General features: G+C 39.0%; 1 protein-coding gene across 1 annotated transcript in view; it reads left to right on the plus strand.

Annotated features, from left to right (window-relative positions):
- zbbx (zinc finger, B-box domain containing) overlaps nucleotides 1-25,765 on the plus strand; it is a 102,477-nt gene that overhangs the window by 9,017 nt on the left and 67,695 nt on the right. Inside the window, exons 4-8 of the mRNA XM_085184389.1 lie at nucleotides 3,287-3,389; nucleotides 6,335-6,386; nucleotides 7,029-7,129; nucleotides 10,007-10,102; nucleotides 24,282-24,437. Coding sequence (XP_085040515.1) covers nucleotides 3,287-3,389; nucleotides 6,335-6,386; nucleotides 7,029-7,129; nucleotides 10,007-10,102; nucleotides 24,282-24,437 — 508 coding nt within the window. The remainder of the gene's footprint in view (nucleotides 1-3,286; nucleotides 3,390-6,334; nucleotides 6,387-7,028; nucleotides 7,130-10,006; nucleotides 10,103-24,281; nucleotides 24,438-25,765) is intronic.

Here is a 25,765-nt window from a genome sequence, read left to right on the forward strand (position 1 = left end):
GGTTGGGTTGCTTCTGAAAATGTGTTATACTATTATTATTTTGAAGTGTGTTCTTCCAGGTTTAGTTCAGTTTGTCTCTGTGTGAATTAGATAGCTTGAGCTTTGGTAAGGGAGATCACACACACACACACACACACACACACACACACACACACACACACACACACACACACACACACACACACACACACATACACACACACACACACACTTGTTTCTCCAGGTTGATTGTCCTGAAGGGACACCCTGTCATCCTGCACTGACAGGGGTGTGCCTCAACTGTCTCCCTTAGCGACAGTCCAGTTGCCTAGGTGATGTCTTGAGGATGATTACCTGACGCCCACCCTCAGTGTCAGCACAGCACAGCGACGGCATCAGGGTTGCTGGCAACTCTTGCCATCACACGCACATATATTTTCAGACTCTGACTTCCTGTGCCTTGACAGGCTGCCAGCTCAATCCAAAATAAACTTCTTTCAAAGACAGCCTGACATCACAATAGCATAAATAGCATAAATAATTCAACAACATGAGCATGAATAACTCACATCTAAATGAGGATCCCTCTTTTCTTCACTTTCTCCAACTGACAGGCGTGTCCTGTTAGTGTGTGTATGTGAACTGTATCCACATGCTTATGTGTGTCTGTATATACACACGTGCTCATTTTTAATTTTGTATATGCAACTGTGTCCATGCTTGTGTGCAAAAACTTGTAACCTTTCATGTTATGTGATCCCAGCATGTGAATTCTGCAACTAAAGGAGATAAGACAATAGATTTTGTTCACAGCACCGTGCATGGCGATGACATATATCGTAAGTCATATTAAATGTTCATTTGTCTTACACTGCATTTCTGAAATAGACATATCTGCCAGAGAATTGTAGGGAAGTCTGAGAGAGCCCTAGAAACACTACCCAACTGCTTTAAGAATGCTGGAACATGTTTAGTTTTACAGCCACTTTAGTATTGATACTAAGGAATATACAGATACCATGACCCTCTACTAAATTTGTGGAGGAAATGTCACATTTGCTTATAGCAGATGTGCACTTACTTATTGAAAATAAGGGACAGTGCCTTTACACAGGTAATGGATTAAGACTGCTAATTTTTGGTGATAAGCAAGACAAATTCTACCTGTGGATAGAAAAATGGCATTTTTTCCTCAATGATTAAAACTGTGTATGCACTTTGTTTGAACAAAGAAAAACATCCCTGTTTAATTGTATGCACTTCTTCAGCCATTAATAGCTGCTAGCAGTCATAGCAGTAACTTCCTTGCTTTGTTATTTGTATATATGTTTGAACCACAGTTTATTAGACTAAGCATTGATAAGAATAGCAAAGTTGCTCAGTTTCACTGTATGTAGCTAAGACACGCACCTGAGAAAAGGAGGAAAGTAGATTATTACACATGATAGAAAAATTACATGTATCTATAAACAGAAAAAAATATCAATAAGAAACGCAGCCAACCACCAGCCAACCTCGCAGAATTACAACAGCCATAGAATCCTCTCTTATAAACCCAGAAACCTTCATACATACTGTGATTATCTCATCATTGCAGAAAGATGAACAGGCCCCCCGCCTAATCACAGATGAAGTGAAGCATCACAAGGCAATGGGTGGTGAAGACATTCTATTTTGTGGTCTATGGGAATCCACAAACCAGCTGGAGGATGTGCTAACAATCTTAACATCTCCCTGTGCAGGCTCACCCTTATGTCCACAGCTATCATTCAAGAATTCACTGGTGACGTGTCTGAATGATTACTACCCAATAGTACCGACTTCAGCTGTCATGAATTGCCTAAAGCGAGATATCCAGATATAAAACCAAGCTCAGCTCCCTCCAGTTTGCATATGAACCTAACTAAAGAATGTAATCTGCACTCTACATCGTTTTGATTTTACCTGGACAGAAGGAAAGGGCGGGGGGGGGGGGAGAATCTACTTGGCTCCATGGGGTGAGAGAGTAGCTTGAGAATCTAACCTGGGGCTGCCGTGTTATAGCCATTCACAAAAGAAGAGATGCAACAATGGCTTTACTTTCCACAACCTCTTCAACCCCCTCCCGTTACACGAGAGGTTTCACATTTTGAGATCCAGAACTTCCAACGCCAGAAACAGCTTTTTCCCGGAAGCTGTGAGTCTCCTCAAACCCCTGCTGTCTGCAGCACCCAACAGACACTTTTATAGAAACTCTGTGCACCACACGCACAACTGCCTCATGCCCTCAACCCTTGGTCATGCACACACACTCTCTCTCTCTCTCACACACACACACTGAGAGGCACAAAAAAATCCAAATGCACAGCTTCCCACAGTGTGACCTGATACACAGTGCCTGCAAGTAGCAGCTGGTTAAGCCTCCTTCCCCAGCTTACTAGGGGAAGATGGCTGAAATAAGCTTATTCACATATGTAACATTTATTCATGAATTCATTCATTAAACTTCCTTCTGTGCTGTAATATTGTAGGCAAATATCCTTTTGCATTAGACCAAATCATGCAATATAAAGCAAAGCATGAGGCATGAGCCACTACTTTCTCTTTCTCTCTAAAAATAAAAATAATTCTTAAAATATATATATTTTTAAAATTGAATAAAACTAATCTGCATCTATATTTCTTTAAAAAATATTGAGAGATTTAAGGTATGAAACTTCAGGTTTTATACCCTTTTCCGTATTTTGCTGACATTTTTTCTACATTTCTTCTCCTCATCTTAATGCCTGACAATATTATTAAATACTCACGCCCCATGGGGAAACTTCAACAGATTAAAATACATTAGCTTTGAGTGTTGTTACATCCAGCCAGCTGTTCACATCCACCCTGATAAAAATACAGGAATAAGAAGATGTGTCAGTTGTTTCTGCGAAATCGAATCACGTATAATACAATCTGAGAACGGTGTTCAGACTTCTTTTAAAGTCAATTTGCACATGTAAAGATATCTGTGCATTCATTGTTACTTATTGGTATTTACTCTATGCTGCATGAAAAGGTATACCGAATCCCCAAGACACTGCATAAGGGAATTTCTGTTGGATTTTACTTTTCAGCTGCAGACACAGATCTTGTGTAGAACAAATGTCATCAGAGTCTGTCTTTTTGGATATAAAGCATAAACAAGACAAATCAAGGACTCAGGCAGTTTTTTTTCTGTCATTTTTGAGAAATCAGTGCTATGTAACTGTTGATGAGATATGCATGGTCAAATTAATAGGATTGTTTGATTTACAAAGAAAAATCTTCCTCTCCCTCTGTTTAGACATTCACAAAGGATTAAATGGGCATCTGGACATTGTGGTTCTATGACAAGCAATTCTCTCTCATATGGCTCCAAGAAGGACAAAGAGAGCAAGCTCCAAAAGGTACCGTCAAGATAAAAAATATATTTATATTTATATGTCTTTAATTTTTATTCAAATTTTTCCTATGTGAGTTAGAGTGACAGAATAAAACACATTTAACTCTTAAACATCATGCCACATTTGTTTGCATGCTAATTACAACTGAAAACTAACATACAGTATAAGCATTATTGTCCAAAAGCTGTTTTTCAGTTTGTGACGTTAGGATTATGAATGTGTCTTGAATCCTGTTTTCATGTGTATTTTGGATGTATGCTAGATCTTTGGGGTGCAATGCAGATGTCTTTAAATCTAAAGCAAAAAAACAGTCTTCTCCAAATTTTAAAGCCACTTTTAATTGTTCAGCTGTAAAAGAGTGTGGTTGTGGAACACGTCTGGGGAAAAAAGAGATGCTAGAGGCAGTAACCATAATCTAGACTGATATTCCTAATACTAATGTGAAAACTTGGTTTCTGGACAAAGTCACTGTGTTCAAGTCAGTTCTCAACAGCAGAGTAATGAGGTAACTTATTCATTTATTTGCTCACATATTATAAAATACAGCAATGTAAACACTAAGGCTGCATACTACTGTATGTCTGTGAAGGTTCTCAGTCATCCAGGTCATCGTAGTCAAAGGAGCTTGCAAAGAAAAGCGTCTGGACTTCTTTAAGTTACTTGAAGACGTTTCACCTCTCATCCGAGAAGCTTCTTCAGTTCTAAGGTCAAATGGTGGAGAGTCCCAGATATAAACCTAGTGGGAGTGTCCCCCCACAGAGGGACAAAAGGACCCCCTGATGATCCTCTAATCGCCTGAGCCAAGGTGTGGAACTGGGTGTGGGTCCCAATCAGCCAGAGTTTCAGGTGAGTTCATTGTGAAACCTGGCCCCACCTTATCATGCGAATTCCTGAGGTCAGATGGCCCAGGGTGTGAGTGGGCGTTAAGGCGTCTGGGAAGGGATCTCAAAACTGGATTATAGATGGCAGAGAGTTGGTGTCGTAAACCACCGCCTCTGTTCAAAGATGGCCGCTCACAGTGGACATAGATGGCTTCTTTCACTCCTCTTTCAAACCATCTGTCCTCTCTGTCCAAAATGTGAACATTGGCATCCTCGAAAGAGTGTCCTTTATCCTTAAGATGCAGATGGACAGCTGAGTCTTGTCCTGTCGAGGTGGCTCTTCTGTGTTGTGCCATGCGCTTGTGAAGTGGCTGTTTGGTCTCTCCAATGTAGAGGTCTGGGCATTCCTCGCTGCACTGTACGGCATACACCACATTGTTAAGTCTGTGTTTTGGCGTTTTGTCTTTCGGGTGAACCAGTTTTTGTCTGAGTGTGTTGCTGGGTCTGAAGTACACCGGGATGTCATGCTTGGAGAAAACCCTCCTGAGTTTCTCTGATACACCGGCTACATAGGGGATAACAATGTTGTTGCATCTGTCCTTCTTATCCTCCCTCGCTGGTGTCTGATCTTCTTTTCTGTGCCTCTTTGCTGACTTTAAGAATGCCCATTTAGGATAGCCGCACGTTTTGAGTGCTTCCTTTACATGTTTGTGTTCCTTCTTTTTCCCTTCAGGCTTAGAGGGAACATGTTCTGCCCGGTGGTGTAAGGTCCTGATCACTCCAAGTTTGTGTTCCAGAGGGTGATGGGAGTCAAACAGGAGGTACTGGTCCGTGTGTGTGGGCTTCTGGTAAACTTCGATGTTGAGGTTGCCATTCTCTTCAATGAAGAAGAAGTGGAATCCTTCACTGCGCACATCAACGCTGTGGATAAAAACATCAAGTTCACCAGGGAAGACACAAAGGACGACTGTTTGCCTTTCCTGGACTGCGCTGTGCACATTGAAGGAATGTGGAACACAAACTTGGAGTGATCAGGACCTTACACCACCGGGCAGAACATGTTCCCTCTAAGCCTGAAGGGAAAAAGAAGGAACACAAACATGTAAAGGAAGCACTCAAAACGTGCGGCTATCCTAAATGGGCATTCTTAAAGTCAGCAAAGAGGCACAGAAAAGAAGATCAGACACCAGCGAGGGAGGATAAGAAGGACAGACGCAACAACATTGTTATCCCCTATGTAGCCGGTGTATCAGAGAAACTCAGGAGGGTTTTCTCCAAGCATGACATCCCGGTGTACTTCAGACCCAGCAACACACTCAGACAAAAACTGGTTCACCCGAAAGACAAAACGCCAAAACACAGACTTAACAATGTGGTGTATGCCGTACAGTGCAGCGAGGAATGCCCAGACCTCTACATTGGAGAGACCAAACAGCCACTTCACAAGCGCATGGCACAACACAGAAGAGCCACCTCGACAGGACAAGACTCAGCTGTCCATCTGCATCTTAAGGATAAAGGACACTCTTTCGAGGATGCCAATGTTCACATTTTGGACAGAGAGGACAGATGGTTTGAAAGAGGAGTGAAAGAAGCCATCTATGTCCACTGTGAGCGGCCATCTTTGAACAGAGGCGGTGGTTTACGACACCAACTCTCTGCCATCTATAATCCAGTTTTGAGATCCCTTCCCAGACGCCTTAACGCCCACTCACACCCTGGGCCATCTGACCTCAGGAATTCGCATGATAAGGTGGGGCCAGGTTTCACAATGAACTCACCTGAAACTCTGGCTGATTGGGACCCACACCCAGTTCCACACCTTGGCTCAGGCGATTAGAGGATCATCAGGGGGTCCTTTTGTCCCTCTGTGGGGGGACACTCCCACTAGGTTTATATCTGGGACTCTCCACCATTTGACCTTAGAACTGAAGAAGCTTCTCGGATGAGAGGTGAAACGTCTTCAAGTAACTTAAAGAAGTCCAGACGCTTTTCTTTGCAAGCTCCTTTGAATACTACTGTATGAACATACAGTAGTTTATACCTACAAATACACACAAAACTGAACACTGCGTAGGATTGTTGGTAAACTGAGAGCTGATTTGTTTCTCTATGCTGCCTCAACAGCTGTCAGCAGGTAAACTGAAGATCCGAGTGCTGAAGGATGAAGAACTGACAGGTGAGAAGTTTACAGTCACAACTTGAGTTTCAGAAGTGAGATATCTGCACCAGGTAGGCTTGACATGCAGGCGTACTCTTGGCACTATATTGAACTTCCTTCGACCATCCACTTGGACGTTAATATGCAAGAGCATTCTTCACAGTTAGTTCAGTACGAGGGATACTTGAAAAGGCAGGTACCAAACTCTGGAGTTTTTCTGTTAAACACTGATCTGTCTAACAAATATTTAGCTTTGGCATACTTATGTTAAACAGGAGGGAAAGAAAATCATCAGGCACAATAGTTAAATGTCTCTGCGTCATGTATTAATTATAAACAGCTAAGAAAATGTTTTAAAGGACTGTCTTTGGTGTGCACAATATGTTGTAACAGGCAATATAACCTTTGGTTTTGTTGTTACATTTCACAGCAGTGTGTGAACTAGTTGTACAAGCAGGCTAACTGCTTTAACAACTTTTTGCACCAATAACAGATGCACTTTTGATACTTGTGTAAAACTTTGCTGTACATACTAAACTGTATCTCTCTGTGTTTTTCTGTTGGTCATGGTCGTCAGTTGCATAATATCCCTTAAATGTCAGGAATATTAAATTAAATACCCTTACCGAGAGTTAATAACAGTGCACTTGCTCTTTTTAGCCCCGCCTCAACCACCACCTCCACTTCCTACCCAGACGGCAAGAAAAAGCAGACTGAGGGGAACAGTATGTGGACAATGTGAAGTCAAGACTGCTGGAATAGTATGCACGCAAAACGGTCACACCTGAACAAATGCAAACAACACTGTATGGCAAAAGTCACTTTAACTGTCATGGATGCAGGGTTTGTTTGGCTCTGTCACAAAGCAAAAATTGTCTGTTTGAGAGATCAGATTTCACAAATTGGCAAGTGATTTTGCCATTTCTCATTGGATTCAGGCAAAGGTTTTGTGTGTTAATAAGGCGACACACACACACACACACACACACACACACACACACACACACACACACACACAAAACACTTACACGTGCAGCACTAGGAGCCAATTCACTTGATCTGTTTTCAAAGTTTAAATTTTGAATGTCATATTTTCAGTTCCCCCCCCCCCCCCCCCTTTCATTTTTCTTTGGAGTCCCCTCTTCTCACCCATATATCTTACTGCAGTTATTATATAGATTTGTTTCTTTTCTTCCTGCATCAGTTGTTAGCTTCGTCTGTCATTCAGATGCTCATTTTCACCTGCCCACCTCCCTCTTTCTTCCTCGTGTTTTCTCGTCACTCCTCCTTTTCAGTTTTTCCATCTGCCATATTCTGACCTGTTTCTGTCTTTCTTTCTGCACTCCCTTATTCATGTCTGTCTTTTTCTTTCTTCTGCCTTCCTCTCTCTCGCTGTGCCTCAACTGTCCAATCTGTTGGTCTATCTGTGTGTTTGTGTTTGCACTGATAACAGTTTAGTTGGATCCATTCATCGATACTTGAGACCTCTGAGGGCACCATTGTTTATTCTTTCTCGCTCTTCATCCACTGCTGCTCAGGAGGAGGGATGACGGCCTGAAACTGTATGTGTGAATAAGAGGGAGAAGGAGAGAAATGAAGCCTTACCGTCTGTGTGTCTGTGTGTGTGTGTGTGTGTTTGTGTGTAATGGACGGAGCTGAGTAATGCATGTTTGATGACCAGTTGCTCCCACCTCCTAAATCCACAGCTCCCTGTGTAAATCCTATTCTGTGTTTCACTATGAAGCCAGCAGACTTTAGTATTGAATAAGTGATGCTTCTATGAGAACGAGAACAAGAACAATGATGGTAAGAGCGAGGGAGACTTATAGAGGAATTGAAGGAGAGGCAGGGGTTGAACTGATTGCGCTGACATCTACAATTTTCCCCCCTTTTTGTTGTGGAATAACTTATTTAAGTGCAGCACACACAGTGTGTTAAAATATAATGTGATGTGATTTGCTTGATAGTGCGTTTGATGATGATGATAGCTCTGAACTGTCCAATGAAGGGTCGGATGCCCCCAGTGTCCCATAGTTATGGGCTTAATGGTTGTGCTTAAGGTAGTCTGGGCAAGCACATAGGCTAAATGCATCCACAAATACACACAATACCCTCATGCGCACACACATTTTGGATAGCCCTCGTACCCTATAATGATGGCAATAATGGGAAGCGTTACAACTGTCTGTGCCATTCTGTCTGGAACTGCACTTATGCACACAAATACTCACACACTCACATATGCACTCATAAACGCACAATCACACATCTGTCCTTTTTTCTTTTTTTTCTTTTTTTTTTTTGAAAAAAAAAAAGCATGACTCATTGTAATAAAAAATGCTGAAATCTCATGTGCAACACACACTGCACACCTAGCCTCATGCTTTATTCCAGAGTCATCCAGGCAAAGAAAAAAAAAAAGGAAAAAAAAGCTACCTCATTTCTCCCTGTGTAGTAGGAAGAGTGCAGTGATATGCTGCTTGCAGTCTGATAGGGATGCCTAGTCCCAGAGGAGTGGTTGTAATTTATCCTCAGGCCTGAGAGGGGAAATGAGGCCCTGCTTTATGGGACCATTAAAGGGCAATGTCGCAGCTGCAGGTTTGCGTGTACACACACTCACACACATTCTTCCATGTATGGATAAAAAAAGAAAAAAAAAAGAATGAACACACAGCATCACCCATAAAGACATTAATTACAGAAATACATAATATGTATCTAAATAAAAACAAATTACTGGATTAATGTTTGAATCAGCTGGTAGAAATTTACACTAAGGTTATTCATCCAGAAATCAGCATGGAACTGTGAATCATTGTGTTTGTTGTACTGCTTTATTTATTATAATTATCTATTATTCATCTATGAATAAACAGGTGTAGACATAGCAAATACGCAAGTGAGCAAGAAACAGAAAGCTTCCAAGTCATTAGATCCAGAACTGCATCACACTGTGACAAAATAAATAATTGAAATAGAGTTTAGTTCCTCCAAGGATGAAAAGAATTGGTAGTGTTTCTTGAAAGAGCGCACTAAACTACACTATTTTAAGTGATGGTGTTGGTAATAAAACCTTGATCTATTGAAACAGAAACTTGCATGCATAGTGAAGGAAACCAAACACAGGCTAGTTGTTGCTTGACTGTTTGCTTTTTCTCCACCCTAGCCTCCGTGTGTCCATTGCACTTGCCCTTGCTTGTGTGCTCTGTCCAAAGCCTGTTTCCCAAACCTGCTGATGCAATGACTTTTTCCCACTAACAAGACCTGATTCTTACAGATAGAAATTATAATAACCTCCCTTAAGAGGCATTCACTCAACCACACTCACAGCACACATGTGCCAAGCACAAATGCACCAATGTGCACACAGCTAACACACACACAAACACACACACATGCATCTTGCAGCACCACGCCAGTTTATAAGGAAAGGTTGAGGCTACATCTTTAGCAAAAGGGCGCTTTACCTACCAGTGCAACCACTTGAATGCATTGCATGAATTAATATATATGCATACAGTACACAGACATGCACAGGCAGTGACCATTGTTTTTTAAACTGAAAGACAAAGAAACACACTAAAGGTGGGTGTTTTTATATGCAGACAGACTGATGGCACTTGGTCTATGTGTTGCAGATGTGTGCTGAATGCACTGAAAACTACTGCGTTGGCTGTTTTTCCAGATTTCACCATAAGGGGGCACTGAAGTTCCATAAAATGATTCCCATTCAAGTGAGTGTTGTTTGCATATGTATCAAATCTGTTTTCTCTGTGTCCAACTCTCTTTTTTTCTTTGTCTTCCACTTATGCTTTCAGTAATAAATGTTTTGATCCTATTCTTCTTCAGCTGTCCTATTCTTCTTCTGTCTTTTTCGTTTCTTAGATAGCTGATCATTATTATATCTTCATAACTATCTCTCATCTTTATTGTCATTTCTCTTCTTCAGAACATCATACCAGTTTAGTATACACAAGAACACACACAAACAGTACACAGGGCTGAGCAATTACATGAATAAAATCATAAATTGACTTTCTAACTGACCCAATGTCACTTGAGTCAATATGTTCAATAAATGAATTTTCTCACACTAGCAGCTAACCTAGACTTAATGCTCTGAAGACTAATTTACTTGTGTTTAACATGAACAAGTCAAAACTTACCTTGCTAACAGACAGCTGACCATTCTTTGTTGCTATGCTTCTGTGACCATTCTAACTGTGGTAGCTAGCAGCCAACCTGTTTCACTGACGCTGATCGCTCACCAATGAATGACAATGACGAAAGTAAAACTTAGCTCAAATTTGGAGAAACAGAAACAGAGAGAGCAATCCAGCATGACCGGTTTTGGGTGAGGGGAAAAAAAGACAAAGGCTAACTATAGGAGAGCGAAACAAAGTTTAACAATTAATGATTAAATCAGTTATGATGTATAAACACACATAGAATGAAAAGTATTGAGTGAACAAGAAAGTTTTTGTTTATCCTTTAAAGTTTTAAGTCTAATCTATAATAAAGATTACAGAGAGTGCCTGGTACTATGAAATCTTTAACAGAGCCGGATTAATCGAGGTTTTGTATGTGAGGAGAAGGGCTTTAAATTCATCCAGTTTCATTTGTATAGCGCCAAATCACAACAAATCATCATTTTTTTAAATTATTATTTTTTTGAGTCTTGGCTGTCGTTTGTTTTGTTCTATGTCAAGTACATCCCGGACTGCTTCAATAATGTTGAAACCGTGGCATCAGAAGTCCACGCTCTGGGTAGTTCCTAACTGGTGGTGCTCCATTGTGTGTTTGTCTATCAGATATGCTTTTAGTACATTGTTAGTGTGTTTGGGATCATTGTCAAGCTGAAAAATGTAGCAGTTGAGATGGTTGATCAAAATCTGATCCTTTTCTGTGTTCATAATTCCACCAATTTTGTCAAGATCCACAACTCCACCGGTCTAAATACAGCACCAAACCATCACAGAGCCTCCACTGTGATGGCTGTCTACAGATGGCTGTAGACACTCACTGTTGTACCTCTCTCCTGACCTCCTCTGTACATATTCTGATGAGGTCTTGAAGGATTTGAAGCTAAAATTTCAAATTTGCATTCATTACTCCATGAACTTTCTTTGCTGGATTTTTTCCTATTTTCTCCGGACATGACTTTCAGATACTGTTCATCAGCTAGAGATACCGTTGAGCCACTTGTCCAGTTTGCTCAGGCACAGAGACTGGACCTGACCAAAGCAGTCAATCTATAAAGAAAGGCTTTGAAAGGCATTCAGAAAGCCTGCAGAACTATTGCTCAAGACCACATTAAAATTTACAACAAAGTTTGGGTTCTTGCAAGCAAAATATAAAGAAACAGTTGGTTCAAGACTTTTAAAGAGCACTGTATCTTCACTCTTCAGAGATGATTTTCTATATATCAAGAGCTTAATTTTCAGGTTAAATAAGTGTTTAAAAAAACAGATTACTGAAGGCTACTCATAGATGTACAAAACACATTTCATGGCCCTACCACACTCTTTTAAAGACAGAAAACACTCCTCAACAGCAGTCAATTAAACAGTGCTAACAGCAGTCTTCAGTCAAAGACAGAAAGACAAGACAGCAGGTCAATGTCACAGTTTAATTACAGTAAGCCAACGCTGTTTGCACAGCAGAGGAAAGATTCTATAGATAATGTCTAGTAATCTGAGTAGTTGTAAATACCAATTAAAAGTCATGTAGAACAATTGTTTATTAAGTCACAATATAAACAGAAGCAGACAGTGGATGTGCATGCATTTTGTACCACTAGGTACAACAGAGTAACACTATTATTTAACATATTGTCTAAAAGTTGTCCAAGACCTGAGATTAGATACTCAGACACAAGCCTGCACTTCTCAGACACCTTCAGTGTGTACTTTTGGAAATAGATAACAAGCATACAGATAATATTTTTTGTACTCATATAAACAACTGCTCACTGCAGTATACAATAGTTGAGACCACATGCAAATACACACTCACACATAGACACACAAAGGCTTGTTTCTGTTAATCTGCGGCCTATTAAGCCAAATTAGTATGGAAAGCATATCTAAAAGGGTAGGCTAATTTATCCAAGGATGTACAGAATAATCAAAAGATACAATAAGTCATATGGATATACGCTACATACAATGTCTGTTCTGTTTCTCGACAAGATATGTTTGGGTTTAAGCTCTAAGCTTTTTGTGAATTAACAATTAAAGCTTGTCATGCACTGTTGCTCAGCTTATATGAATACCCTTTTTTTTGCTTTAATAGGGATGGGTATTGTTAGGATTTTATATCAATGCTCTTATTAATGCTCCATGCCATGTGATAGTGAAAAGAGTGTTTGACACAGTGGTAAATGTTTTTTTTTGTCTCAGCTTTATGTAAAGGAAGTGCTTGGTAATTCACCTCCACCACCGAGATGTGTGGATATCACCCTGGAATTCAAAATATTAACAAACATAAATTATTTCAAGTCGTCACTGAATTCAAATTAAGCCAAGTTTATATGATCAAACCTAGTGGGGTTTGACCCCACACCCACCTTGATCTAGATCTGTCTGTCTGAAATGTCTGTTGTCTGAGATTGTAGCCAAGTTTACAAATTTGAAGATAGAACAAATGATGGCACAGCAGTCTGCCTGCATTAAGACATTTCAAATCAGCCTAAGAAGCCATTGTTACAACATGGACTTTGCTTTTTAGTTGCACAAGCTTTGATTGTGCTTTCATTTAGAAGGGTTATAGTTATTAGCTCAAAAAACAAAACAAAACATCTTTTACTCCACCTTGGTTTTCTCTACCAATATTTCACCTTTTTGCTATCTGTTGTATCAGCCCAAGAGGATGGGGTGCAGCTCCACATACACTTTCAACACTGAAGCCCCTTGCACCATTGAGCATTGGAATTTTTTCAAACTTGGCAACAGCCCTCTGATACTCTTTGTTCCTTAGCTCGTGTTCCCCTATGTAGTTGTTGAGAGAGGATTTGATTTTAGCATCTGACTACAGTCCACTGACGAAGCTTTGGCTATTGCTTGGAACTATTTGCATTTACAAAATTGCTAAAAGTATGCCAACTGTATTCCAAGGTTCATAACTACAGTTAGCTCCATATATATTTGGACTCTGACACAAGTTTTTTTTTTAACTTGTTTATTGAAACATATTCCAATTATAGTTATATATTGGATATGGACATGATTTTTAGACTCTCAGCTTTCATTTTGGGTTACCTACATTCAAATTGGATGAAGGGATTAGGAGTTTCAGCTCCTTAACATGTTTTTAAAGGGTCCAAAAGTAATTGGACAATTGACTCAAAGGCTGTTTCATGGGCAGTTGTGTGTATGATGATTTGATTTAAGGTGTGGTGCTTTTATCTGGAAGATTTTGCTCTGAACAGAAAACATGCAGTCAAAGGAGCTGAAAGCTATCCTTAAGCTGCAAAAACAAAACAAAACAAAAAACGATCTGAGAAATTGCTACAATATCAGGAGTGGCAAAATCTACAGTTTGGTACATCCTGAGAAAGAAAAAACGCACTGAGCACTCAGCAACGCAAAAAAGACCTGGAAAGAAGACAACAGTAATGGATGATCGCAGAATAATTCTCCAGGAGGTTGGCGTATTGATATCCAAGTCTACCATAAAGAGAAGACTAAATGAAAGTTAATACAGAGGGTTCATTGTAATGTGCAAGCCACTCATAAGCCTCAAGAATAGAATGACTAGGTTGAACTTTGCTAAAACACATCTTAAAAAAAGCCAGCACTGTTCAGGTAAACATTCTTTGGACAGATGAAACCAAGATCAACCTCTACCAGTATGATGGTAAGAAAAACGCATGGAGAAGGCATGGAACAGCTCACATTCCAAAGCATCATCTGTAAAACACGGCGGAGGCAGTGTGATGGCCTGGTTGTGCATAGCTGCCAGTGGCACTGGGACACTAGTGTTTATTGATGATGTGACACAGGACAGAAGCAGCTGAATTCTGAGGTGTTCAGAGTCATACTGTCTGCTCAAATCCAGGCAAATGCAGTCAAATTGATTGGGAGGCATTTCATAATAGACATAATTGACAATGACCCAAAATATACAGTCAAAGCAACCCAGGAGTTTATTAAAGCAAAGAAGTATAATATTCTTCAATGGCCAATGTAGTCACCTGATCTTAATCTAATTGAGCATGCGTTTCACTTGTTGAAGACTAAACTTTGGACAGAAAGGCCCACAAACAAACAGCAACTGAGAGCCGCTGCAGTAAAGGCCTGGCAGAGCATTAAAAAGGAGGAAACCCAACATGTGGTGATGTCCATGAGTTCAAGACTTCAGGCTGTCATTGCCAGCAAAGGGTTTTCAACCAAGTATTAGAAATAAACATTTTATTTTCAGTTATTTAATTTGTCCAATTACTTTTGTTCCCCTGAAATGAAGGAACTGTGTTGTCTCTGTCCAAAATTGTATGGATGTAACTGTACATCCTGTTGTTCATCCTGTAAATCTTTCTAAATTTTCCAGTTCAACTTTGTTTTTACACCCGGCCTTTGAATATTCTGCCCTTTTGCTATATCCAGACAGAGCAAAACCAAACATGATATCATGACACTGTCAGCTTAATCTTTTTTTGGGCATTTTCCTGACAGTTACGTTATTCTTCCACAGCATGTCTTTTATCCTGTCTTCCTTCTCTCACCCCAACCGGTCGCAGCAGATGGACGCCCCTCTCTGAGCCTGGTTCTGCCAGAGGTTTCTTCTTGTTAAAAGGGAGTTTTTCCTTCCCACTGTCACCAAAGTGCTTGCTCATAGGGGGTCATATGATTGTTGGTTTTTTCTCTGTATCTTTGAAGCACCTTGAGGTGACTTTTGTTGTGATTTGGCGCTATATAAATAAAATTGAATTGAATTAAATTGAATTAAAGAATTAACACATAAATAAACACTGTTTGTACAGGCACTTTGGTACTGACCGGTCAGGTACCGACCCCACTTTATTTATGTTTCCTTGTACTTACCCTGTGTGCTACCTGACTTCTCATTGGCTGGAGACACTGATGTGTATACAGTAGCCACCACAGTGAAACAAAGCCATGGATACTGACAAAGAGAAAAACTGCACACACTGAAGTAGCTCTATGAAACCACACAAGACAACTGTCCATCTACATCTCCTCAGTGTTCATCTCAGTTTCTATCCTCACTTTAGTCCCTTGTAATGCAAAACTGTGTATTTTGGCAGGACATAAAGACTGAGGATTATACACATGCGGCTGACGCAGGCATATCTCTTTCTCTCTTCTGCTAATCCTGTTTTATTTGCCTTGGAAAGAATGAGGAAGGAAGAGAGACAGAAAGACAAAAAGAATATTAATTTCAGCACTATGCAGTTTTGGGGCTTTCATCGGTGCCTCATCAGCTCCTGTGTCCAGCCGCACACACACACTCCCAAACGTGGTTCAATTAATGTTTGCAGAGCATTTTCAGTATTTGATTTAGCCTAACCTGTAGGGAGTACCAAATGAATATGGTATGCGATGATATATCAAGAAACTTAATAGCTAAGTTTAAGCTTTACAGCTTTAATTATAATTGACAATAGTGTGCCTAATTTAGCAAATGTAAAGGTTATGAAAATGTTATATTCTCATACTACCCTAACCCCCTCACTCTTTCCTTCTGATGCTTAGAAAACTTACAGCACTGTAAAACTTAGCAGAACTCTGGTGGTTTTAGAAACTAAAAACTATGGTTAAGTAATTGATTGATGCGACTGGGCGAGTTTACTTTTCATTGTTGTGCGCAAAGTCTTCCCTGCATCACTTCTCTGTTTCCAAAGGGAAAGTTAAAATTACTCTCTTGACCTTAATAACATACTCTCTTGAAGGCAAGTTCAGTGATCCTGGTTCACAGTTAAACAACATCCTGGAAAAATTATAGATAGTATTATCTCACTTACAATAAATGATACTATGTGGCACTGTGTTGGACAGATTTTCCAAGTGAACGAGAATCTGTGCGCACAATTAAGAGCCAATATTAATGACGAAAACATCATGATTGTTTTACCATTTTAAGCCGTTGTGTAAACTTTAAACTGCATTATTTTTGATGTCAGATTTGAAGGATTGGTTTCAGAATCTTAACTGTTAAACCCAGTGTAGAAGAAAGCTTTGATACTCCCAAAAGACTTTGGCAACAACACTTGAACAAAACTTTTCACCCTTAGATATGAGGCTGAATTAACTTAAAAAAGTGTCTATGAATTCTTGACAGTGCATTATGATACGGTATGATGATATGAGTGCATACTTTCGGACAGTTTCTCCTTGAAGGCATTTATTGTATTACAATTAGCTGTACAAACGAAAAGTGACAGAAGTTGTCTGAAGAAGGAAAAAAGAAGAAAGGAGAAGTTCAAAGCTGTACCCACTCTATGCAGTCTAGGGCTGTCCCAAATACCGTCTTTGAGGATTTGAGGCTTTAGTGATTGTCTGACAAAAATTCAAAGAGAAGACGGCTGCACTTACAGTTACATAACAACTTGCCATGGTTTATATTCTGACCTGTTAAACGTTATTATTATGTAGATTGCAGTTTGAAATTGATTAAAAGGGTACAAGCACATATATGAGTTCATTTGAGGTCATTTGTGAAAGAACTTTTAGGAGGCCATCTTTGAAAGTTTCGATGTTATTGCAAACCAAAGACAGTATTTGGATGCTTGACATTTTTTGACAACTCGCTTGTCAGTGCAGCTTATGTAAAATGAGAGCTGTGAAGTACAAAGATTAAAGGTAATGAATACAATTATCTGAAAAAGAGAGTTTGTCACAGAACTCCATGCAGTCCTGTGACAAACTAGACACTCCCCATTGTTCAGTAGTTTGTAGAACCACCTTTAGTTACAAGTTTACTGTATAACTTTCTCAGCCTCTCACATTGTTTTCGAGGAATATGGTCTGATTCTTTATTTTACAATCTTGCTTCGTTTATACACAGCTCTCTTAATGTCCCACCACAGCATTTTGACCAGGTTGAGGTCTGGACTTTGCCTGGGCATTTATAACACTTTATTTCATTTTAAATAATTCTGTTGTAGATCTCCTGTTGTGCTGGGGATACTTTCCAGTTTGATGCATGATTTTGGTGATATGATATTGTGACAATACTTCACTCACAAAGTATTGCAGTTTATCACCTGCAAACTGCTTCAAAGTTAAACTTTGTCAGTATCTGTTTTATCCAGTAAGATAATGATCTCGCTTCAATTTTTTTTTTGCTTCAGGCATTCCAACACTGTCATAAAAAACTGCCATAAATGTTTCCATAAGACCGAGTCAGTCTGTCTTTGATTGAATGGGGTCAAGTTAGTAATTGCATGCAATTTGTTTCTGATAATGCTGCAATTAAGTGTGATAGATTTTTGAAAATCCCTAATTTGTTGCTATCAAAAAGTGGTTGTAATAACCCTTAAGCTCTATGCAACCATTTAGTCATCACAAGTTGTGATCGGTCACAGGATGTGAAATGATTCAGTACAACCAAAAGGCAGCTACTGTGTTTTTTTTTCTTGTGGTAAATACAGGGATGTTACTTTGCTATTTTTCTCGTGTTACATGAACTTTAACATTTAACATGCTAACTAAAGTCTGTAAAGTCTGAGCTGCATCTGAGATCTGGGATGCTCCTAGGTTGTTTTTTTTTTGGTATTTTTTTTTATAATTTTGGGGTTTTTTTTGGAGTTTCTCTGAGCATTGCATGGTCTGACCTTAGGGTGAATTTACTGGGATGTCCATTTGAAGATTGTGGCATTGTGTTACCTGAATGCTCTTGATTAGTAAACTGCCAAAACCTCTGCCTTTATAGCTGTGCTCACACTTCATGGTGATCAATAGTCAAGTGCATTTATTAACATCACCTGGCTGCCATTTACTCTCTTAATTCTCATGAAAGCATCAGTGAACATAAATAATATACTCAGTTTTTCACAGGACTCCACACATTTCTATGAAAACCTTTTCTTTCACATGATATTATTTTTTATTTTATGGGTGGTTTATATATTTGTGCTAAAGTGTATCGGATTAAGAAAGTAATATATTGGGAGTTACCTTGTCAGTTACCTTGGCAAAGATCAAAGCTTTGAAGCATTTGTGTCAGCCAAAGGTTTGTATGGTTTTTAGATCATACGTTTCTAAAGGTTGCTACCAGACTCAGCTCATTGTCTCCATGCCGTCAAAATTTGGTATCAGAAGCACTTAGATAATCTTGATAACAACCACATTTCATACCTGTAAATAAGGCTATCTGATTACCAGAAAGAGAACCAGAACAATTGCTTCAGCAGTTGCACTGTTTAAAATTTCTTGCAACGCAAAGATTGCAGTCAAAGTGTCCCCAGGTTTGTTGGATTATTTTTCGAGACATTCCCTCTCACAAGATACTAAATTCAGCACTTAGAGTGTATCACCAAATTAGCTGGCCTTTGCTTCTATCGCTGATGAGACCAGCGATATTTCAGACTGAGTGCATGTTTCTGTCTAGTTGGGCGAATGCAAATCCATTCATCTATAAGACATTATTACACTGTGTTACTGTGGAAGACCAGATGTAGAATCCTTCACAGAACAAGAGGCTCTGACTAGGAACTCTATATCGTCGTACTTTTTGCTTTCAGGAGATAGCGTTGCCAACAGAAACAAATCTTCTGCTAAAAAATGCCTGCTTTCATGGTGGCATAGTTGTGCATAGTTTATTGAGAGGCATCCTACCCACATTTAAAAAATGTATGAGTTAAAAGTCTTATGTCATCTCTATCTCTGTGTCCAGTAAATTGCCTGTGCCTTATCTGAATCTTGCAAGGCAGTGTGAAACTCTGAGGTTGCTACAGGTCTAGTTTCGAGGCTAACAATAACAAAGTTACCATAATATACAGTACATACTGCAAAACGTGGTCACGTGTCACCTGGATGACAGTAGCTCCACAAAAACAGGAAAATTGTAAAGTGAACTTGACGATGATGAAGTTGCTCATAGGAGAGAACAGTTAAGCTGCTGTTTTAAGCAGCTGTCTGTCACATTTATAAGTGCTGCTGATTTTCTGCCACTTAATGCCACCAGATTATTTTCTTTTCATATTTCCAGCTTGGTTACAATGTGGAACTCTGAGAATTAATACACAATACAGTAGGTTCACAGCCCAGCTGCCAAGATAAAGACAGGAGAAAAAGGTTTAACTAAAATAACATACGGTACATTGGGGCCAGACTTACTAAGTGGTACAAATTAGGATGAGGCTGTGTTCTTAAAAATGTGCCAGTGAGTACAGTTCTGTAAGTGATCTATGAACAGTGCATTAATTTATAAATAAAGACGCAACCAGTTCATTTCAGTCGTGACCATCACCAGAATTGAAGTGTTGTCTGTTAACCAAAAAATATGCTGTGCAGGATTTACAGATGTGTTTCAGATTGATTGGAGGCAGCTGAAGGTGTTTTTAATATAAAGGCAATTTTTTTTCTGTCTGAAATTGCTGGGAACTTTGTGTGTGGGATCCCTGTAGACATCTGTTCCCTGGATAAATCTTATAGTTTCGATTACAGCAGGACTCAAAAAGAAGATCTGTTTTATTACAATCCCACCATTAAAAACCTGAAATCTGTATGTAACAGCTGATCTGTAGGACACCACATTAATTACATCACATCCTGATCCATCCCTGTGTTAATAAAGGGGTGAGGGATGAACTGTTACATTGCTGGGTGCTTAAGTACATGTGTTATTCATTTTTTTCCAACAGGCTGCGTGGCAGTGTAGGTAATATGACGCCAGTTTGTAACATTCAGACATTAATCTGTCACACTTCACGCCTGTCTGTCAATAAACTGCCAGTTTTAAGGGGAAAAAAGCAGTTGCTCTGGGTGTGAAGACTACTGGGAAAAGACAGATTGACACAAGACATTTTCAATGTGTGCTAATCTGTGTGAGAATGTGACTGAAAACCTGAAACACTGCAAATCACTCCGGTTACTGTAAAAGGTAATTTGGTTACTTGTAAATCAAGAAAAATCCTTGTATGTGTCTTGTATTGGGATTCTTGAACTCTAAAGCTGTGCTCTATTTCATCAAAATACCAATACTACTGAGGAGGAAGTAATATTTGGAGCTTGACCCTAAACATTTGGGGCAAGGATGTAGTGAAACCTATATAACAGAGCCAAAGCTTAGGTCCAGTCACACATGTCTAGAGACCAGTTGGCAAGCTCCTGGAAATTACCTACTGGACATTTTTCACTAGGGAAAATGTGCTGGTAGTTTCTCATAGCCCCAGTTACGCACGCCTTAGAGACCAGTAAGTAACCCCTGGCAAGCAGTGATTGGTCAGTGAAAAATGGGTATTCCCCGACTAGTTGTAGTCAGTGTAGGAAGTTACTTGCTGTTGCTAGCTAAAATTGGTTTCAAAAAGCTATATGGTGCTGCAACAAAAACCTGCTTGTGATCACTTGGACCACTAGTGGATTGCAGCATTTGCTTGAAGTTTATATGGAAAATTTTGATTTTTCTGCAAACCCTTGCAAAGTACTCTCTAAGCAGCAACTATGAAATGAGTGATGCAAACTAAAAATGGAGTATGTCTGCTTTCAGTTAAAGTTGTGCTTTTACCTTGAAGATGATGCCTTTTCGCTCAGCTAGTAGTGAGTAAGTGAGTAGTTGCAAATTACAGGGTCCTGTTGCAGTCTGCTAGAAACCAAAGAAATCACTACAAGCTATTTAGTGTACCACCCTCTTTGTGACTGATTTCATCCAACGACAGCCAGCAAACTCCGGAAACCAGTCAACATGTGGTTGGGGAATACAGATTTTCCCCTGAGGATATATGCACCACATTTACAGCTTTGAGCGAAACACCCACCCAATTACACACTTGTTCTGATATCTTCTCTGTCTCTGACTCCAAATAAATTAACATTCCTAGCAACAACTATCACAACCATGTTAGGTGCAAAATAAAACATGTTTTTTTTTGTGTTTTTAAGTCGATACAATTCGCAGTAAATTGTATGCTGTGAACATTTTGTAAATTAAGTTTATGTGATTCACTTAATGACTCTCCTCCCAAAAGCTCGTGTTCTACAAGCAAAACTCCAATGAATACATCTAAAATATGGCTTCCATAAAAATACCCATATCCATGCCCTTTAGTCACAAAATTGACACTGAGCTTCTTTAGTAAATACAGCAGCTTTGGAACATCAGAAGATGGTCTTGCACAGACCATTTGGCGCAGACCATTAGTAAATCTGGCCCTAGGTGTGCTTTCTGTCAAAATATGACTTTATCTCTTTATCTGGACTCACAATATTAGATACTACAGCAGAGTTAGTGGGAATATAGTTATTGAAAAGAGATTTAATCACCTAATTGTTTGTCCACATATAAACAAAAACAAATAAACAAAAGAACAGATTACAGAACAATTTGGTGCATAAACCATGGTCTTTTTGCTCCTATAACGTAGCATGTAGGGAAAGTAAATCTTTCATCCTCCCAGTTCACACAGCTTTTGTTAGAGCCTAAATACTGTTAGCCAGTTTCCTTTTTGTGTCACCCACTGACCAAAAAAATGGATATGCAATGCTCTACATCAGGGGTCTCAAATTCCAGTCCTTCAGGGCTGGTGTCCTGCAACTTTTCCATGTGTCCCTGTTGCAACACCGCTGAATACAATTAGTAGATCATTAGCAAGACTCTATAAAACTTGACTGCATGCTGAGGTGGCAATTCAGCCATTTGATTCATGTTACAGCAGCTCATAAGTGAACGAACATGGTGCAATAGAAGTACTTTAAGAAGTACATTTTTCCAAACACTTACATTTACTTAAATTTACTCGAGTATGGTTAGGGGTTGCCACTTTATCATGCAGTCAAGTTCTATACTCTTGCCAATGACCTACTAATTTTATTCAGGTGTGGTGCAACAGGGACACATGGAAAAGTTTCAGGACACCGACCCTCGGGGACTGGAGTTTGAGACCCCTGCCTTACATCTTGTCAGTCTACCACCTTTTCCAAAAATGTCAAAATGCAGCAAAACCATAGCTCACAAACTAAATTGCACATAATGAACACAGTTGAAATCTATGGTTACATCTCCATTAAAAAAGACAGTGATGAAAAATGTCAACAGAACGAGTGTGAGGAATATCTCCAATATGAGTTGTCCATAATTGCCAGAAAAGATGATCAAAATGACTAAAACTCTTATGTAGCTTTAACAAAACTTTCAGTTCCTCAATGTTTTCTTGACTCCACATTTGTTGGTGTATTACTTAAAGACAAACTGTAAGTCTATAGTCTTTGCACCCTTGGTTAGTCATGGAATACAATATTGAATGAAGTGGCGACATTCCATGTTTCTAAAGCAAGATTTGTCAGGACCTTTGCCCCTGATTTGTGCCTGATCCACAGAGCACCTAAACCCTATACCACCTTCTGGCTTTGCCAGCCACTGGGCTCCCTCCTGTGAGCACCATGCACAGATCTGGCTCCAGGGTGAGACCAATATAACCCTGTCACAGGCAGGGTAGCCATGTTCCTTATTTATTGTTTAATCATAGGAGTGTTTCTGATTTGTTTCAAGCTGGATCCCAGGTTATTATATTTACTGCCTCAAACTGAGCATTTTGGCCATTGCCATCTTGTTTTGGCTGTGACATCAGTGGAAATACTATGATGTCCACTAATCTCAGTGGACAAGCATTTCATTTCAATTTAAAGCCTATATATTCTTTTTTCTATAATCCTAAATGTAGTAGTAAAGACACATTTTTGACCAAACATGGTGAATAAACATAGCGAGAGTAAGCCAATGTATTTAAAATAGACTTTTTTAGTCCGTCTTTACAACATTGTAGTTTCTCTAAAGCAGTCCAATATCAACAATGTCTACCATCACATAGTTGAGTAGCCTAGCACCAAGTCAGACAATCTTTTTTTATTTCCTTAAGAATTCTCCTTCATATCTTTCTTTGACCTAATAGTATTTCCACTGATGTCACAGCAAAAACAAGATAGCGATGGGCAAAATGCTCAGTTTGAGGCTCCATGTCCTTCTCCAGTCTATATATGTCGCCCTTTCTGCCCAGGCTCTTTGTGGATTAATTTACATAAAATAAAGATGCACACATTAACTATATAAATGGAGTTCATTGTTGTGACTTTCAAGGTTATGCCAGTGATGTAAGTATGAGCACTTAAAATGATTAGGTTGTAACCTCTAAATGGGGTTCGTGGCAGTTGTCGAAAGAGCCCTCATCTCATTGACTTTTTGTCATTACTGTGTATCAAATGAGGCTTGTTCAACACCTTTTTCATTTCTGGAAAATTTGTCACTCTGTTGTCTGCAGTTTGACTTTTAGGACATTCATTGTAAAGAAAGTACAACCTTTATTTATTAATTTATTTTTGTTCATTGTTATTGCTGATCAACATTTCTTATCTTTGTGATAATAGCATTGTTGAAGAGTCTACCTCCGCACTCCTGTGGCTTTTTTTACAACAAAATGCACAGCTTTGCCTCTGATCTTGTTGTTCTTGCAAGTGGAATTGAGCTATTTATAAACAAACATTTCAGAGAAATGCAGGTTAGCTAAACATACTTTCATAGGATTGCCTTGTGCAGAAATAATAACCTTGACATTACTTTAATTTATAAATACCTCTTTTATGATTTTTATGCTATAGCTTATGTATCAATTCGTCCCCATTTGTCCTAATGAAGTATTTTTTTTTCATCTGCTATATTATTTGCAGTATTTAGTTTCTGTCATTTTTACGAGTAACAACATAGTGATCTAGTCTCACATGCTATGGCCTTCTGTTACAGACAGACTTACAGACCCGTGTGAGCACTCGAGATGTTGTCAACAGCTTCAAGAAACAGACTGACCCTAGCTCCTACTATAGCACCAGTCCTAATCCCCAATCCTGGTACTACCCCAGTTTCCAGACAGCAAAATTGAGGTCCAGAAAAAAGAACAGAAGATGAGGAAAATCTGACTGCGGCAAGGTAAGTAATAACTACCATTTAATACTTATTGATATATAAATATTCAGTGTTTATGAAGTCTTCTAAACTACTCAGTTAGTTGTATGCATGATCAAGTGGAGATGCATTGACTTGTTTAATACGTTAAATATTGTACAGTATGCATGTGCTTAACTGTGCTAAGCACTGTGCAAACAAATAAATATACAGCATTAAAGACTTGAACTGCCTACGCAGTCCATTGATAATTTTGCTTACTTGAGTTTTTGATGACAAAAGATTAAGAAAGCTTAATGGATGTTGAAATGTTGCATTTTTATTCATAATTTTTATTCATAATAATAAATAATAAAATTGAATTAAATTATACTAAACATGTTTTCCATCCCATTTTATTTAAAGAAAATCTTAAATATGAGATTAAATGATATTTTTAAAAATGGGGCTTTGCCAATTGTTTATCACAACAATTATTATTTACTTTTTACTGAAAAAATTTTCAAATGGTCATTGATTACTGAATACATTTTCTTCTCTACTGCAGCTAACCGGCTGTGAAAATTTAATTCAGACATACCAGACAAGCCTTAACACTGTCAAATTTTACCCCTGCACACTGTGAGTCAATTGAAAAGACTTCAAACAAACTCTAATTGACGCTATATCCACAGGCTGTATCTACAGGCAGGCTGGTGAACTGCATGCACCTTTGGACTAAAAAATGCCCTCCAGCTGTGTAGGTCTGGCAAGAACAGTTAGATTGACATTTCAGACTTTTTATACCACCGAGCTCAGTTGACCTTATTCAAACAGCAGTCATTTTGAACAGCTGGGGTCAGAAGGTACTGAGGAAATGTTTTTGAATGTCAAACTAGTGTTCAACTTATATGTTAAAACTTCATATACAGGCTTGAAATTTTCACCAGTCTGAGCAGCAACAGACATAGAAACCTCCCTGCTTAACACATAACTTAATATGTTTTTAATTCTGGTAATAGGCTGAATATTTAAAATTGATGTGTCATTTTTATTAAAAGGAACTCAACATTTGGGCCTCAAGGTGTAAATTTACTCTCCTGAAACTCATCTAGGCTGTTATAAACACATATTTTTATTATTTCAAAAATCCCGAATTTACAATCCATATTTTGACCTATGAAAGACACCATTACTTTGTATGTGCAGTGCACTTAGGGTAAATTAATGGCACTCCAGAGCGATCATTACAAGGTCGCCATTATAAATCATGAAAAAGAAATGTCACATTGTGCTGCTTTTGATTGTGATTACCAGTCCAAAGGAAAGAAGAGGGTTGATTTTAG

The sequence above is a fragment of the Neolamprologus multifasciatus genome, chromosome 14 (genome assembly GCF_963576455.1).
Source record: "Neolamprologus multifasciatus chromosome 14, fNeoMul1.2, whole genome shotgun sequence".
NCBI classification, from domain to species: Eukaryota; Metazoa; Chordata; class Actinopteri; order Cichliformes; family Cichlidae; genus Neolamprologus; species Neolamprologus multifasciatus.